This window comes from Halichoerus grypus, chromosome 6 (genome assembly GCF_964656455.1).
Source record: "Halichoerus grypus chromosome 6, mHalGry1.hap1.1, whole genome shotgun sequence".
Taxonomy (NCBI): Eukaryota; Metazoa; Chordata; class Mammalia; order Carnivora; family Phocidae; genus Halichoerus; species Halichoerus grypus.
In genome coordinates, this window is record NC_135717.1 from 17,521,758 (window position 1) to 17,537,598 (window position 15,841).

Sequence of the window (15,841 nt, forward strand, 5' to 3'; positions counted from 1 at the left end):
GAAAGGTGGAGGCCCAGGAGTAGGAGGGTGAAGAACTGCAGGGATGCCTTTGGAACAGGAAATTCGGTACAACTGAGGAAGTCCAGGCAACTGAGGGAGGGGTCAGCAAAACCCAGACAGTGAAGTCTCTCCCTGCCCCCCCCTTCCCTGGGGCTGGGGCCACCTTAGCTTCCCTCATGAGTGACATCTCAGGCTGCAGCCCCACTGTTCCCCCTCTGTCAGCAGAAATATCTTTCTTCTGACCCCTCCTGCTGGAGTCTTAGCCAGCCAATCCCTGATCTGGGGGGGGGAGCCTGGCCCCCCCTACTCCCTCATAAGGATCAGCTGGGAGTTGGGGGGGTGGCCGGCTGCTGCAAGTGGGACGGGGGTCAGAGTTTCGTGGAAGGAAGCAAAACGTGGGGGGGGGCAGGAGAGAAAAGCAAGAACCCCAGACAAACAGGCAGGTGTACACTGAGGAAGGCCCCCGAAGCGTGAGAAGCCCCCCAGAAGGAGCGCACCACCCCCTGGCCCCCAGGAAGGGAGCACAATGGAGGCTGCACACTCCAAGACCACAGAAGAATGTTTGGCCTATTTTGGGGTGAGCGAGACTACAGGCCTTAGCCCGGACCAAGTGAAGCGGCATCTGGAGAAATACGGCCCCAATGGTAAGTGTCTCTTGGAGGAGAGGCCAGTAACGCCCTCTTGCTCCCCCACAACACAAACACATACACTCACACACACACACTGGAGTCTCTCCCTCCAGAGTACCTGAGGGAAGAGCTGGGCCATGGTCCAGTGACTGCAGGGGGTAAGAGGATACTGACAAGACAAGGTCCCTGAGACTCAGAGTTTTGGGAGGTTTATGGGATGACCTTGGTGAACCTCAGATGCCCTTTTGGTGGCCTGATTCTCTTACCTTAGCCAGAATCCTGGGTGTGGGAGGCATTAGACTGAACCCCAAATGAATATGTCCTTTTCTTCTTTTTTCCCTGGGTAGAGCTCCCTACTGAAGAAGGTAAGTTACTGGAATCCCTAAGCTCTCTTAATGACCCCCCCTCCCTGCCAACCGTGCCCCACTCCCTTCTCCCCACCTTCTCCCTACTGACTCCTGAGGCAAATACCCTCCCCAGAGGTTAGAGTCTGGCTGGGGACAGGAGTTTCCAAGCACTTTCTCCACGAGGCCTCCAGCCCTTGAGCAACTAACTGCCCAGTACCACTTTGAGGAGCCTGTTTCTGGGCTCCTACTGAGCTCCCTCAGTCCCCTCTCAGTACCAAGAGGCCGGGGCTGGAAGTCAGGCCACTCTCAGGCCCTGGATCCCAGCCCGCACTTAGAGTCCCAGCCATTCATCCGCCAGACCTTAACCCGGAGGGGCCCCCTCCCCTGCCTCTGCCCCCAGGGAAGTCCCTGTGGGAGTTGGTGGTAGAGCAGTTTGAAGACCTCCTGGTGCGGATCCTTCTCCTGGCCGCCTGCATTTCCTTCGTAAGTGTGAGCAGGCATCTGGGGGCCGGCTGGGGTGTCGGTCGGGGGTCTGGAGCATCTACGGGCGGGGGGCTCCGCCTCCTCAGCTCCTCTGGTCCAAGCCCTCAGCATCCTCTTCCAGACTGAGGGGGCGGGGGGCGCTGATGCGCGTACGCCTCGGTCCTCCTCCACACCCCACAGGCAGGTTTTATTTTAAGCTTTAAGGGTGTTCTCAGCCAAAACACTGAAGCTAAGCCACCCCCCGCAGCTTCAAGGGCTTCGAGGGCTCGGGTTACCCCCCAAGCGCCGGGCTCCCCGGCTCAGGCTCAGACTCAGACTCGCCTGCGCTCCGGCCACCACTGCTCCCGGCATGCCCCGGGGCGCTCAGCCGCTCCACCAATCCCCGAGCCTCCTGGCGCCCCCGCCCCGCCCTCCTGGCGCCGATTGGTCGCGGCAAAGACTTCCTCCCAGAGGCGGGAAAGAGCGGCTGGCGTGAGGGTGCCTCCGAGTGCGCCCGAAGGCCCAGCCAGACCCCCTCACCTGTCCCCGGGCTCCGCTGCCCGCCGCCCATGAGGGCTGGAACTCCTGGGACCCCCTCCTCACCCGCCCGGCCTGACCTTGCCCGCCCTCCCCGGGGGGCCCCTCGCAGGCGCAGGGCCGCCACCTCTCTGGCCCCGGAGCTCCCCCCCCCCAGCACCCACCCCCCCAGCAGCCTGCCTGCCTCCTGGAGTTTCTTCCTTAACATCTTAGTCCTGCCGGAAGACAAGACTGGGGGCAAAGAAGTCTCCCTGTCCCCGGGTCTCCTTCATGGAGGCCCTGGGGGCCCCTGAGTACTAGCTGGCAGGGCCTCCCTTCTCCCTTCTCCCTTCTCCCTTCTCAGATTTGCTCCTTGACATTTGCCTGTGGCTGTTGCCTGGCAGTGGCAACAGCTGGGGTGGGGTGTGTACAGGAGGCCCCGTAACACTATCCCCCCTCCTGCTCCCTCATGAAATTGGAGCTTCCCTGCCTTGGGCTGTTGGGGAGGGCTGTGCCCCCCCCCCCCCCCCCCCCCCCCGGCGTCTGCAAGGACCACAGGGTTTTCCCTATGGAGTTTTGGCTCCCGTGGGATGGATGTGGCTGCGGGGGTTCGTTGGCCTGGGTGTCCTGTGAGCTTTGTTTGCAGTCCAACAACCTGGCCAGGGAAACCCGAAAGCATGCCCAGTTAAACCCCGAGTTGTGCATGTCTACACCTGCCGGTTCCCACTGCATGAGAGCGGCGGCAGCGCTCGTGTGAGTCTGCACTTTGGAGTGTGTGGGACCTCAATCCGATGAGGGGCTGCCGTATCCCTGCGATGCCCAGCCCCGTTTGCTCCTGCGCACGTTTGTGCCCTCGTTACCCTTCTTTATGTGTTGGAGGGGCTTTATTACCGTTAGTCTCCCTCCCCTGCTCCCCAGGTGCTGGCCTGGTTTGAGGAAGGTGAAGAGACCATCACTGCCTTTGTGGAACCCTTTGTCATCCTCTTGATCCTCATTGCCAACGCCATCGTGGGGGTTTGGCAGGTTAGCTGTGACCCCGCCTCACTCCTTCACATCCTGACACTAAACACAAAGCCAGCCTCCCTCCCAGTCTCCTCCTCCTCCGTCACTTCCTCTGGGAAGTGTTCTCCGTTCCCAATGCCCAGTTTGGAAAGGGGATAGAGTGCGGGAAAGAGACAGGAGGCCGACGGGAGGCCGGCTTTCCCACTGTCACTAGCTGGCTCCATAACCCAGGCAAGTTCCTTCACCTCTCTCAGCCTCAGTGTCCTCACTGGTAAAATGGGGCTAATAATCCTGCCCCTGAGCTGTGCTGAGATGGAACAGGATGATGCTTGTGGAGTGCCCAGCCCTGTGCCTGGCATAGAGTAGCAGGTCAATAAATGATAGCTTGGTTTTCCTTCTCTTCCCTTATCACCTTCTACTTTTCCTGTCCCTTGCTTGCTGATTTTCTTTGATTCTCTTTTCTTCTCTCCTCTGAACCTCCTTACCTGTCTTAGGCCATAAATGACAGTTTCCTCAACACACACACCTACCCTCATGCAGGATTTGTCTACTCCCCGATGCCAGGAGCCAGGACTCCATGACCTGCCTCTTCCTCTGTCATGTCCCTGTTTCCCCCAGGACTCTGGCCCCTGCCCTCCTAATCCTGCCCAGCCAGTCCCCTCCCATTCCACAACCTTCTTCCCTCTGATGACCCTCATCTCCTCCACCCTGTCCCCCCAGGAGCGTAATGCAGAGAATGCCATCGAGGCTTTGAAGGAATATGAACCCGAGATGGGGAAAGTCTACCGGGCTGACCGCAAGTCAGTGCAAAGGATCAAGGCTCGGGACATTGTCCCTGGGGACATCGTGGAGGTGGCTGGTGAGTGATGGGAGTGAGTAGTCCAGGAAGGGAGACCTTGACTTCGAGGCCGAGAGGATGCGTATGGTGAGGCCGGGGGGGTGGGGGGAGATTCTGCTGTCTGGGAGGTAGCCGGGATGGCAGAGTCTTTGCTTCTCCTTCTCAGACTCCTCAGGAGGTCATCCCAGGGCACCATGGCCATAGCACCCCTCCCTGTCAGAGTCTCAGCAGGAACAGCCAGTCCTGTCCCTGACGCTTCAGGCGGACCCCCTGCTCCCCCTCCTCTCCCCCTGCACTTGCAAGCAACAGGTGGAACCCAGTCCCTGCCAATGGTCCTGTCTCCACCCCCCTCCTGAGGCCTGGCTTCTCTCTCCTTCCACCCACCCCCAAGCTTGGTCAGCTTTAAATCTTGACCTCTCGGTGCCCTTGAGGCCTCTTGAAGGGGAAGGAGTAAGGGTAGAAGGGAGGAGGGGCGCCGAAGGCTCAAGCCCCCAACCATGTAAGGGAAACTCAGGCCTCAGCAGGGAGCACGGGACCTGGGAGGAGGGGAGCTCAAGGAAGGGCCCCGCCTCTCGGGTGAGGGACACTTAATGCCTGACCAGGGAGGGGTGGGGGCCGGGTGGCTAAGATTACTGGGATTCTGCCCCCTTCAGCGTTTTTTATATTTGCCCTGCACAGGCCTTCCCACCTCTCCAGGCCCCTGGCAGAGGGGAAAGTATCTAGGCCTCCACTAGACTCCCCAGTTGCCACCACGGGAGGCCTAGGGAGAGGGAGGGAGGGCGGGCTGAAGACCCCGGGGCACCATCACAGGGCCGTCCTGCCCTGGTGACAGTTTGGAGTCACAGCGCCATGAATGTCTATAAATATCGCTTGGGCTTGGGTGACAGGGTGTCCCGCCCAACTCCATGGCAGACCTCCTCCCTCCTCCGTCAGCTTCCTCTGGCCCAGGAGGAGGAACCTTAGAAACAGGGAAAGGAAAGCGGCCCAACGAACCCCGTCCCCAGTACCATCGGTGGGACTAGGCGGGTGAGGCAGAGGCCCTGGGAGGCGATTAGCCTCCTCAAAGGCCCTGAAGTCCCGGGGGGGGCATCATCCGCCTTGTCAGCCTACCTGCAAGGTGGTTTCCTGGGGTGACCCCCTCCCGTGCATCTGCTGTGGCCTGCCCCCCCCACTCTTGCTCGGCTCCCTCCTGCCCCGCCATTCTGTCTCTCCTGCCCATCTCCCCGGCTCACTCACCTCACCCATGTGGCTTCCTGCCTTCCCTCAGGTGTGCAGACCAGGGCCCGGCAGGTTTCTGCTGGGTGGTCTCCACCAGGCCCTGTGGGACCTCTCCCATCCACCCCTTCGGTTCCTCCCTCTCCCGTAGCTCCTGCTCTTCTCACCCTTCCCTTGGCTCCACCTTTTGTCCTGCTCGACACAGTTTTCCTCAATTCTCGTATTTTCTCCTGGTTCTTCCTGTTCCCCCATGTCCCCCCCTGTGATTCCACGACCTCCTGTCCCCTCTGAGGCGCATCTCTCAAATTCACCCCGTTTCTTTTAGTTCTTTTCTTGCCCTTCTCTCCCCACCTTTCTCCCTCTTGTTTCCCTCTCTGTTTTGCTGTCTCATTACACAACTGGATCGTTCCTAATTCTCCCTTCAGCCACTCAGCGTAGATGTTTATTGAACATGTACTATGTGCCAGGCCGTGCGCCGGGCCCTCTCGCGGGCTCACAGCCCCCGGAGGGGAGAAAAGAAACAAGGGGGCAGTTGGAATGAGTGTTGAGAGGGGGATGCTTGCTGGGGCGACAGGAGCCCACGCCAAGGGCCCGACTCAAGCCCGGGGTGGGCACCCAGCCCCAGCGACCTGAAGGACGAGGTGAGGTAGTCAGACAAAGATCGGGCTTTTCTTGGGAAGGAAGAAAACTCCTTTCTCAACTGATTTCACTCTCGTCTACTCTCTCCACAGTGGGGGACAAAGTCCCCGCAGATATCCGCATCCTAACCATCAAATCCACCACGCTCCGGGTTGACCAGTCCATCCTGACAGGTCCGGTGGGCCGGGTGGGAGGATGCTTCAAGGGGGCGTGGGGATGAGGTGGGGAGCTGAGTGGACACACAGGGATGAAACTCCAGGTGGATGAAAGAGAACAGCCAGCCCCCTCCTGGCTCCCTAGCACGCCAGTGACATCAGCATGGCTCAGCTTTGTTCACCATCGCGAGCCTGAAACACAAGGGGTCATGGGAGAGGGTAGGGTGTTTGTGCCCATTCTCCAGATGGTCATCGACCCCATCCTTCCTCATGGACTTTCAGACATCCAGAGAGCTGTCTTGTTGCCTCAAAAGCACCGCACCGCCCCGCCCCCCCAGCCCCAAGTGAGGAACCATAGATTCCAGGACAAGATGGAGGGTCCAAATGCACTTAAAACCACAGCTGCTTCTGTTTCTCCACTGGGAGAGAGAGGGTGAAGAGCCAGCGAGCCTTCCCTGTGGTCCAAGGAGGCAAGGCTGGGCTGGCCTGAGGTGGCTCCTGAGCCCCTGCCCAATGGAGTGAGGGGGGGGCGTCTCCTTCCCAGGAACGTGCTCTGTCATTGACCATGCCCCGTCCCGTAAAAAAGCTTCTTTGACTTTCGCCAAGACCTGGTTCTGAAGTCTATATATTATAGTCCCCATTTTATAGAGAACAGAGGTTAAGTGATCCCCAATTATGCAGCTTGTAAGTGGTCAAGCTGGGGCTTGGGTCAAGGTCTTTTTACTCCAAGTGTGATGGATTTCCCATGTGCTTGTGCGAGTTCAGCCTCCCTCCAGAACTGTTGCTTGGTCCCCACCAGGCCCTGTCCTGCCAAGCAGGGCCGGAGTCAGGGCTGGGAAGGATGGGAGGAGGACATGATGTCATCTGAAAACCTCTTGGCTCCTTCTCCGCAGGCGAGTCCGTATCTGTCATCAAGCACACAGACCCTGTTCCTGACCCCCGAGCTGTCAACCAGGATAAGAAGAACATGCTTTTCTCGGTGAGCCACGTGGGGCCAGCTGTCATGCGCTCAAGCCAGAGGCCCCGGTGGGGCAGAGACCTGGCGGCATGAGGAGAGATGAGGCCCACCATTGGGAGGGTCAGCAGGAGGGTCGCCTCTCGCCCGACTCCTCGCCTCCCGTCCGCCCTTCAGGGTACCAACATTGCCGCTGGCAAGGCCTTGGGCATCGTGGCCACCACTGGTGTGAGCACCGAGATTGGCAAGATCCGTGACCAAATGGCCGCCACAGAACAGGACAAAACCCCCCTGCAGCAGAAGCTGGATGAGTTTGGGGAGCAGCTCTCCAAGGTCATCTCCCTCATCTGCGTGGCCGTCTGGCTCATCAACATCGGCCACTTCAACGATCCTGTCCATGGGGGCTCCTGGTTCCGGGGGGCCATCTACTACTTTAAGATCGCCGTGGCCCTGGCTGTGGCCGCAATCCCAGAAGGTATGGCAAGCTCCCTTTATCCTGCTATGGGCTAATCGAACCCACAGAGGCCCCCTTTCCAAGTAGGGTAAGGGGCTGTCCCTCACGCCCTCCCCTTCCTCCCCACAGGCCTTCCTGCAGTCATCACCACCTGCCTGGCCCTGGGCACCCGGCGGATGGCAAAGAAAAATGCCATCGTGAGGAGCTTGCCCTCCGTAGAGACTCTGGGCTGCACCTCTGTCATCTGTTCTGACAAGACGGGCACCCTCACCACCAACCAGATGTCTGTGTGCAAGGTCAGGGAGGGGTGGGCGACTCCCACTCCCAAGACGGCCTTTGGGGTGACATGAGCCCTCCAAAGATGGGGTCAGCCCTTCATCCCTGGCAGCCTCTCCTTCTGGCTGGGGAAGGCGTAGAGGGCAGAGGGCAGGCGTAGATTGCCACCCTACCAGCTGTGAAAAGGATGAGCGGGGGGGGCCCCTCTGCCCCCTAGCCCCAAGACTGGTCCTCCGTGGCAGGGCCTGGGCAGCCCAGCCCCACTGATCTTGAATAGCATTTCCTAAGCCAGGGCTCTTAACCTCTTCTGCGCCCCAGACTCTTCGGCAGTCTGGACCTCCTGTCAGGATGATAGTTTAAATGTATAAAATAAAATACACAGGACTCTCGTTTAAAAAATGCACTGGGTTATGGAGGAAACCAGCGATTGAAATACAGTTATCAAAATATTTTAAAAACACGTTTGTGCTGCGGTCACCCCTCTGCTTTGGGGCTAATGCATTCCGTAGCAGGTCCAGCGGTGCTCAAGCAGTGAGCTGTTTTGAGGACCCTGCAACAGTGCGATGTGTTAGGAAAGGAGCTGTGGGCCTGTCGCTGGCAGTCACAGGCGCTGAGGATATCGATGTGGTCCGCTGCTCGCATTCGTGATTGGGAGGAAATGCTCAATGTCAGAGAGAAAATAAGAGGGGTCATTTTTCTCCCCTGCCATCCAAGAAGTTCCCACACCTCTTGGCAGGGGGTCGGGGTTGGGGAGAGGGGGGATCATTCAGGGACCCGGGCAAAGAGCCCCTGCCCTAAACAGGGTTCTGTGAGAGAGCATGTCCATGAAGCATACATTGTCGTTCTGAGACTCGAGGGCTGTGCGGTCAGAGCAGGGCGAGAAGGGCTGTACCATGTGCTCCTTGAGGAGACCCCCGTGCTCGCTCGCACTTGAAAGCCTCAGAGAAGGATGATCATCAAGAGAGGGGGGATTCCACTTCGTTTCACCCAGCATTTTGCACACTTACTTGACCATAGAACCGTTGTCTCTTCGAGCCCGTCTGAAGCCCCATCCCTCCCACCGCGGGCCGGAGTTCCAGGCGGGCTGCTCTTCTCCGGGACCTTCCAAAGCCCAGGCTTCAAAGCCAGACCGCAGGCCCCTGCAGCTGGGCTCCTGCCCTGTTTCCTAAAAATGAATTGATTGCCCTCACTTGAAAGTCAAGAGATTTCACAGGAAAAAACCCTGAATTTTGCAGGCTCTTCCTGCAGAACAGGAAAGCTCTGGCCGCGAGCGGCTGGAGCGACAGCGGGGCCACAGCCTCTCGCGTCCCTTGTTGCGCACGCCTCCTTTTATTGACTCGTCCACAGGAGCCCCCAGTGTGGCCCTGCAGAAACTAGGGCCCTTTGTTTGGAGGCCACGAGCACCAGACATGCAGGACGATGGCCAGGGAGTGACGGGGCGTCTCGCTGAGTCTGCAGGGGTGGCCGGGAGAGGGACGGGGCAGCGGCCTCCCCTCGCTGCCGACCACCTTCGGGGATGGTGACAGCTAGACACCTGTGCCCATGCCCCTCTCCCTGCAGATGTTTATCATCGACAAGGTGGACGGAAACATGTGTGTCCTGAACGAGTTCTCCATCACCGGTTCCACTTACGCTCCGGAAGGAGAGGTGTAAGTCCCCGGAAGTCCTCCCCTCAGCTCCCCGTGGCCCCCGCAGACAGCACCCCCCACTTCTTTCCCCGGGGCCCTCCCTCTAGTTTTATCTTCCTTTCTCTCTCCTCTTCCTTCCCCGACCTTGTTCTCTCTCCCGCTTGAGTGGCCTCCACCTCGGTGACCACGTCCCCGACTGTCCCTCGCCACTTTCCCCATGTTCTCTCTGCGTCTCGGTCCCTATTCTCCTCTACCTGTCTCTTTGCCTTCCTTCCTCCCCGCCCCGCTGCCAGCTTGAAGAACGATAAGCCAGTCCGCTCAGGGCAGTACGATGGGCTGGTGGAGCTGGCTACCATCTGTGCCCTCTGCAATGACTCTTCCTTGGACTTCAATGAGGTAACCTCTTCGCTCCCTGATGCAGCCCCTCTGTCCCCTTCCAGCTGGCTGAGGCCAGGCCTCCGCACCAGGCCACGTGGGAAGGGGACGCTCTGTACCAAGGCCTCTCCTGGGTGGAAGGCAGAGGGAGTGGCTGGCCCCCTTCCCGTTCTAGGGGGAAGGTGGGAGCAAGGGGCCGGGAGTGCAGGGCACTTACTGCTTCTTCCTCCTCTGTCCTCTCAGACCAAAGGTGTTTATGAAAAAGTGGGCGAGGCCACCGAGACCGCGCTCACCACCCTGGTGGAGAAGATGAATGTATTCAACACCGACGTGAGAAACCTCTCGAAGGTGGAGAGGGCCAATGCCTGCAACTCGGTGAGTCTGGGCGCTCCCTCCCACGGGGTCCTTGTTGGTCCCGGGTCACACAGGCCAGGACCCAGGGATCCTCAGGGGGCAGAGGCCGCCAGTCCGGCTGGGCAGGGCCCTGTGCCCCGTGCGGGGACTGCAGCCGGCACGGGCAGCCGGCCTCTCCACAGCTGTTCTTGGCCAGGCCAACGTTGGGTAGGCCCTCCTGCCCCTGGACCGACGCGCCCTCACCACCACCTCGCTGCAGCCCCCTCGATGACCCTTCCTCCTGTTGTGTCCCTAGCTGGAAGGGATGGCGCCGGGCACAGAGACTGGCCACCCATCACGGTGCTTCCCTTGTCCACGTGAACAAACCCCACTCTGTTCCTAAAATTTTGCTGTTAATATTTCCTTAATGTGTATATTGTGCTCCTCTTGTATATTATGTTTTTCACATTCCTCATTCTTTTGTTTTCTCTTTTTTATATACGTAAGACGCCCATTGCTGCTTGACCTTATAGGACAGGAATAATGAAAACAATAGATATATCTATCAGTAGAGAGCGCGTGGAAGAAATTTATGAATGCTAATATAAACATCACCTGATTTTTTATTTATTGTTACTCTTATTCTTGTTTTCTTTTGAAATCTCTATGATGCATTTGGTGAAAAAGGCTCGCGTTCATTTTTGTGGCGTGTTTATTACTGCATGCCGGGCAGTAGGTCTGCATTGTCCCATAACACGTCTCTAGGAGCCCACGTGTAGTTACTTCAATTTAAATTAATTAAAATGAGATAAAAGTAAAAACTCACTTCTTTGGCTACACCAGACACATTTTCCATGCTGAATAACCGTGCTCAGTGGCATCGTATTGGATGGTTCTGATTAGGGAACATTCCCACCATCACTGAAAGTTCTAGACGGTACCATATCGTGCCATCCTGTTTCAGTCATGCTTTAAACTAGACACTGTAAGAAAGCGGCAGCACCAGTCTTGAAGTTCTCTCTGTTTGCACCAGACTGAGCTCCAGTCTGAGACTTGGCTTGTGGTCTGCTCTGACCTCCAGATTCTTTTTGACTATGTTTTAAGGGGTCTGGGACTCTGCCCTTCTAGCACAGCATCGTCATTCTCATCCCACCAATTTCATGTCTGGCCTCTCCCTCTCCGTCTCCTCTTTCTCAGGTGATCCGACAGCTAATGAAGAAGGAATTCACCCTGGAGTTCTCCCGGGACAGGAAGTCCATGTCTGTCTACTGCTCCCCAGCCAAATCCCGGGCTGCTGTGGGCAACAAGATGTTTGTCAAGGTCAGAAATCAGAATGGGCCTCAGTCCCCCTCTTCTTCCTAATCCCGGAGCCCTCTCCTATCCCTGCTCCCCATCACTGTACCCTGGAAGAGAGACAATGGTCTCTGAAAGCTCTCCTGGTCTCCTAGGGCGCCCCCGAAGGGGTCATTGACCGCTGTAACTACGTGCGAGTTGGCACCACCCGGGTGCCCATGACGGGGCCGGTGAAGGACAAGATCTTGTCGGTGATCAAGGAGTGGGGCACTGGCCGGGACACGCTGCGCTGCCTGGCCCTGGCCACCCGGGACACCCCCCCGAAGCGAGAGGAGATGATGCTGGAGGATTCTGCCAAGTTCGTGGAGTACGAGGTGAGCAAACGGAAGCCTCCCCTCACCCCCAAGTCATCCGCCTCCCCTGGCTCCACCCGTGTCGGGTCCTGCTGCGTCACATCCCCTCAAATCACAGGAAAGAACCTAGAATCTGGAAGGACTATAGGAACCATCTAGTTGGTCCAGGGTTACTCTGCCGGTGGCCATGGGCCTGTCCGGGATGAGGTGAGGCACTTGCCGCCAGAGCAGAGACCCACGTGGTCCCTGGGCGTTCTCGGTTCTGCGCGTGGTTCCATAGTGAGATCCTCCCGATGCGAGAGCGGGGCTAGACCTGCGCTCTGGTGCCCGGGCCTTACCTTGCAGGGGACCGGCTCTCCATAGAGCACTAGAGTCCACCCCTTCGTTTTCTCGTCGGGACCCGGTGGCCCGGCAGGTAGCCTGGATTGGTTGAGGGCTGTAGACCAGTGAGTGGCCCCGAAGGCAGAAACCACTGCCCTAACTCCCAGTTCTAGTTCTTTCCTTGAAATATCCACGGGCAGCCACCTCCGCTGGGCCAGGCAGCGCCAGGCCTGCAGGCATGCATGTGAACAAGGAACGTCTCCTGCCCCTGGGCTTACGAGGCCCCACTGAGATTTGCACACCAGGCCCCATCTCCCATCATCCCCCTGACCCCTGAGCTTCCTCCCTGGCTCATCTTCCGAGTCCTTCCCTGACCCTGTCGCTCTCGGCCGTCTCCCCAGACGGACATGACATTCATCGGCGTGGTGGGCATGCTGGACCCACCCCGCAAGGAGGTCACAGGCTCTATTCAGCTGTGCCGGGACGCCGGAATCCGAGTCATCATGATCACCGGGGACAACAAGGGCACAGCCATTGCCATCTGCCGGCGAATCGGCATCTTCGGGGAGAACGAGGAGGTGGCCGACCGAGCCTACACCGGCCGGGAGTTCGACGACCTGCCCCTGGCTGAGCAGCGGGAGGCCTGCCGTCGAGCCTGCTGCTTTGCCCGCGTGGAGCCATCCCATAAGTCGAAGATCGTGGAGTATCTGCAGTCCTATGATGAGATCACGGCCATGGTGAGCGGACGGCGGGGCTGCACAGGGCTGGGGGGCGCATGGGGGTGGGGCCCGGGGGGGACTGAGATGCCCGGGGGAGGATGAGCCCCCAAGGAGGGTTTGCATCCCACCTTCTCGTTCTGCCCTCAGACAGGTGACGGGGTCAACGACGCGCCCGCCCTGAAGAAGGCCGAGATCGGCATCGCCATGGGATCCGGCACCGCCGTAGCCAAGACGGCCTCCGAGATGGTCCTGGCCGACGACAACTTCTCCACCATTGTGGCCGCGGTGGAGGAGGGCCGCGCCATCTACAACAACATGAAGCAGTTCATCCGCTACCTCATCTCCTCCAACGTGGGCGAGGTGGTCTGGTGAGCGGCCTGGGTGGGCGGGCGCCCGGCAGGAACCCGGGGCGGCGGGGTGGGCTGGCGGGGCGGGGGGGGGGGGGTCGGCCACAGGCCCGGAGGCAGGGCGGACACGGGACTGCCTCCTTCTGGCAGCATCTTCCTGACCGCCGCCTTAGGACTGCCCGAGGCCCTGATCCCCGTGCAGCTGCTGTGGGTGAACTTGGTGACCGACGGGCTCCCGGCCACGGCGCTGGGCTTCAACCCACCAGACCTGGACATCATGGACCGGCCCCCCCGGAGCCCCAAGGAGCCCCTCATCAGTGGCTGGCTCTTCTTCCGCTACATGGCGATTGGGAGTGAGCAGGACAGAGGGGGACCCCGCACTCCTTCCCCACCCTTGGGACTAACCCCCTCTCTGGCACACCTGCTCCCTTGGGGCAGCCACCCCGATGGGCCCTCTTCCTCAACGAGCCGTTGGCGGCCGCGAGCCCTCAACACCTCCCGTCCCCCCAGCCGGGACCCCAACTCCCATCTCTCTACCGCAGGCTACGTGGGCGCGGCCACTGTGGGAGCAGCAGCCTGGTGGTTCCTGTACGCAGATGACGGGCCTCATGTCACCTACAGCCAGCTGGTAGGGGGACGCAGGAAGGAGGAGGGCGGGAAGCAGGAGGGAGGTGCGGAAGCTTCTGTGGGATCCCAGCTCCTCACTCCTCCCCCTGCAGACTCATTTCATGAAGTGCAACGAGGAAAACCCTGACTTTGAGGGCCTGGACTGTGAGGTCTTTGAGGCCTCCGAGCCCATGACCATGGCCTTGTCCGTGCTGGTGACCATCGAGATGTGCAACGCCCTCAACAGGTGGGGCCTGCCCGCCCGCCCCGGCCGCCTTCCAGAGGCCGCTGTGTCCTCCCCCTTCCTCTCTCTGCTCACCACTGCTCTCTTCTGCTGTCCCCCACCCTGGGCTCCGCCTGGCCTCCCCGTCACAGCCTGTCTGAGAACCAGTCCCTCCTGCGGATGCCCCCCTGGGTGAACATCTGGCTGCTGGGCTCCATCTGCCTCTCCATGTCCCTCCACTTTCTCATCCTCTACGTTGACCCTCTGCCGGTGAGCCCTCTCGGGGGGGCCCGGGGAGCCTCTGTGGGCTGGGGCGCGCACAGAGGGAGGAGGGAGTCAGGCTGGGGCGGTGCCGGAACCCTGGCCCCTGCCCGGCCCCTCCCAAGAGGGACACTGGTCCTCACCACCTCCACCCGCCCTCCCAGATGATCTTCAAGCTCCAGGCCCTGGATCTCGCCCACTGGCTCATGGTCCTCAAGATCTCATTTCCAGTCATTGTGCTCGATGAGCTCCTCAAGTTCGTTGCTCGGAACTACCTGGAGGGTAAGCCGCGGCCCTCCTCCGAGCCCTGTTCGCCCCAGGCCCTCCCTCTGCGCTGCGAAGGCGCCCGCCCCCCCTTCCTTTTCAGCAGGGTGCTCTGGCCCTGAGAGGACCAGCATCCCTTGCCCGGGCCCCCACACCCCTGCACCCGTGCGGGCGCCCGCAGCCTCCTCAGCCCTCCTTGGCCCTCCGCTCCCGCCTCTCCCTCCGTAACTCTGTCTCTCTGTCCTCTCTGGCCTTAGGATAACCCGTCCCCCCCCTCCTCCACCTCTTTGAACCGTGTCACAGGTATCGCCCCCTTCTCGCCCTCGCCCCCAGCTGCTGTGCCCCCCGCGCGCCCCCCTCTCCCCTCGAGGTCACTTGCGCTCGCTGCTCCCCCTGGAGCCCCTGCTGCCGCGGCCAGGCTTCCCGGCGGGGCGAACTGCGGCCTGGGCCGTGCGGTCGGCTGGGCCAGCTCAGCTGCAGGGCTGGGGGTCGGGGGCTGCGGGGCTGGGGCTGAGCTGTCCGCTGCCGGGGCTGCCGTGCCGGGGAGGAGTGGGGGCTGGGACACAGGTGAGTCCGGGGCGACCCTCCAGGTGAGTGTGCCGGGGAGAGGGGCCACAGAGCCTGGGACGGACTCTTCCTCTCCCCTCCTGCCCCCTGCCTCATCCTTCCCTCTCTCCTTCCAGATCCAGAAGATGAAAGAAGGAAGTAACCACTCCTTCTGCCCCTTCTTCCCCACCCTGATAGTGACGCATCTTCGGCCAGAGCTGTGGCACAGACGCCCACGTCCCCTCCTCTCCCCGACAGTTTTCTGTTTATAAACACGAGGGTCCCTTTCACTTTTCCACCCTCCTCGACAGCACACCTTCCCTTCTGCTCTTGTAAAACCTCCCCTCCCCAACCCCATGGGGCTTGCAGGAACAAGGCGACGGATTGAGCTGAGCTGCTTATTTATTGAAAATAAATGACAGAAAAGTCTGGTCTTGCCTCTGTGCACATCTTGGGGCCTGGGTCGGGCCCCTGGGGACAAGCATCTTAGTGTCATGCAGTCCAGAAAGCAGCTGCCTGTCCCGGGGTGCGCGTGTGGAGGGACCGGCTGCCGTGGGCCAGAGGCTCCCAGCCACCACCCGGGGCCCGGCTGCTGGTCTGGCTGGGGCGGGGGGGGGGGGCGGGGGGCAGGAGGGCTGGGACCCAGGAGGCAGCATGGCAGCCAGAAAGCCGCAGGGCTAAGCCTACACCTTTGGTTCCTGGAGGGGGGCTGGGACTCCGGCCCAGGTGTCGTCCTTGGGAGCAGGAGGCCAGCCACCCCTGGGGGGAGGTGCCGGAGAGAGGGCAGTGGTGGCCCCAGCACCCCAACCCCAGGCTTGGAGGGGATGAAGACTCTATCCTGAGACTCCCCCCACCAAAGCCCAGGCCTCTGGGTTCAGGAGCGGGGAAAGGCAGTCTCCCCCAGGGTGGGTGGCTTCTAGCCCCTCAGGTGTCCTTGATGTCCCTGATGTCCCTGAGGGGCGCCTCATCCATGATGCTGCGCACTTGTTCCAGACTTTCCGCCTGGCGGACCTGTTCCAGGCGCACCTGTGGGGCCCAGTGAGGGAGGAAGAGGGCCCTTGGTGGGGAAATGCAGCCCCCGCCC

The 15,841-nt window shown here is 60.3% G+C and overlaps 2 protein-coding genes across 2 annotated transcripts in view; one reads left to right on the top strand and one right to left on the bottom strand.

Annotated features, from left to right (window-relative positions):
• ATP2A1 (ATPase sarcoplasmic/endoplasmic reticulum Ca2+ transporting 1) lies at positions 1 to 15,186 on the top strand. The gene is made up of 22 exons (XM_036066527.2): positions 1 to 644; positions 977 to 994; positions 1,377 to 1,459; positions 2,873 to 2,977; positions 3,677 to 3,815; positions 5,741 to 5,821; positions 6,697 to 6,782; positions 6,936 to 7,233; positions 7,342 to 7,508; positions 9,049 to 9,137; positions 9,410 to 9,512; positions 9,735 to 9,866; positions 11,022 to 11,144; positions 11,273 to 11,491; positions 12,193 to 12,528; positions 12,658 to 12,878; positions 13,008 to 13,210; positions 13,400 to 13,485; positions 13,577 to 13,710; positions 13,839 to 13,956; positions 14,112 to 14,229; positions 14,895 to 15,186. Exons 1-22 carry the CDS (start codon positions 527 to 529, stop codon positions 14,918 to 14,920), a joined length of 3,003 nt encoding a protein of 1,000 aa, XP_035922420.1. The 5' UTR covers positions 1 to 526; the 3' UTR covers positions 14,921 to 15,186.
• The window catches only part of RABEP2 (rabaptin, RAB GTPase binding effector protein 2), a 13,686-nt gene continuing 12,986 nt past the window's right edge, over positions 15,142 to 15,841 (bottom strand). Inside the window, exon 13 of the mRNA XM_036066648.2 lies at positions 15,142 to 15,783. Coding sequence (XP_035922541.1) covers positions 15,682 to 15,783 — 102 coding nt within the window. The 3' untranslated portion in view covers positions 15,142 to 15,681. The remainder of the gene's footprint in view (positions 15,784 to 15,841) is intronic.

Excerpts from the sequence above, each read along its gene's own strand:
- ATP2A1 (XM_036066527.2), top strand. The coding sequence starts at position 527 with ATGGAGGCTGCACACTCCAAGACCACAGAAGAATGTTTGGCCTATTTT. Across the intron at positions 6,783-6,935 it reads AGAAGAACATGCTTTTCTCG|GGTACCAACATTGCCGCTGG; the intron begins GTGAGCCACGTG and ends TCCGCCCTTCAG. Across the intron at positions 12,879-13,007 it reads AACGTGGGCGAGGTGGTCTG|CATCTTCCTGACCGCCGCCT; the intron begins GTGAGCGGCCTG and ends TCCTTCTGGCAG.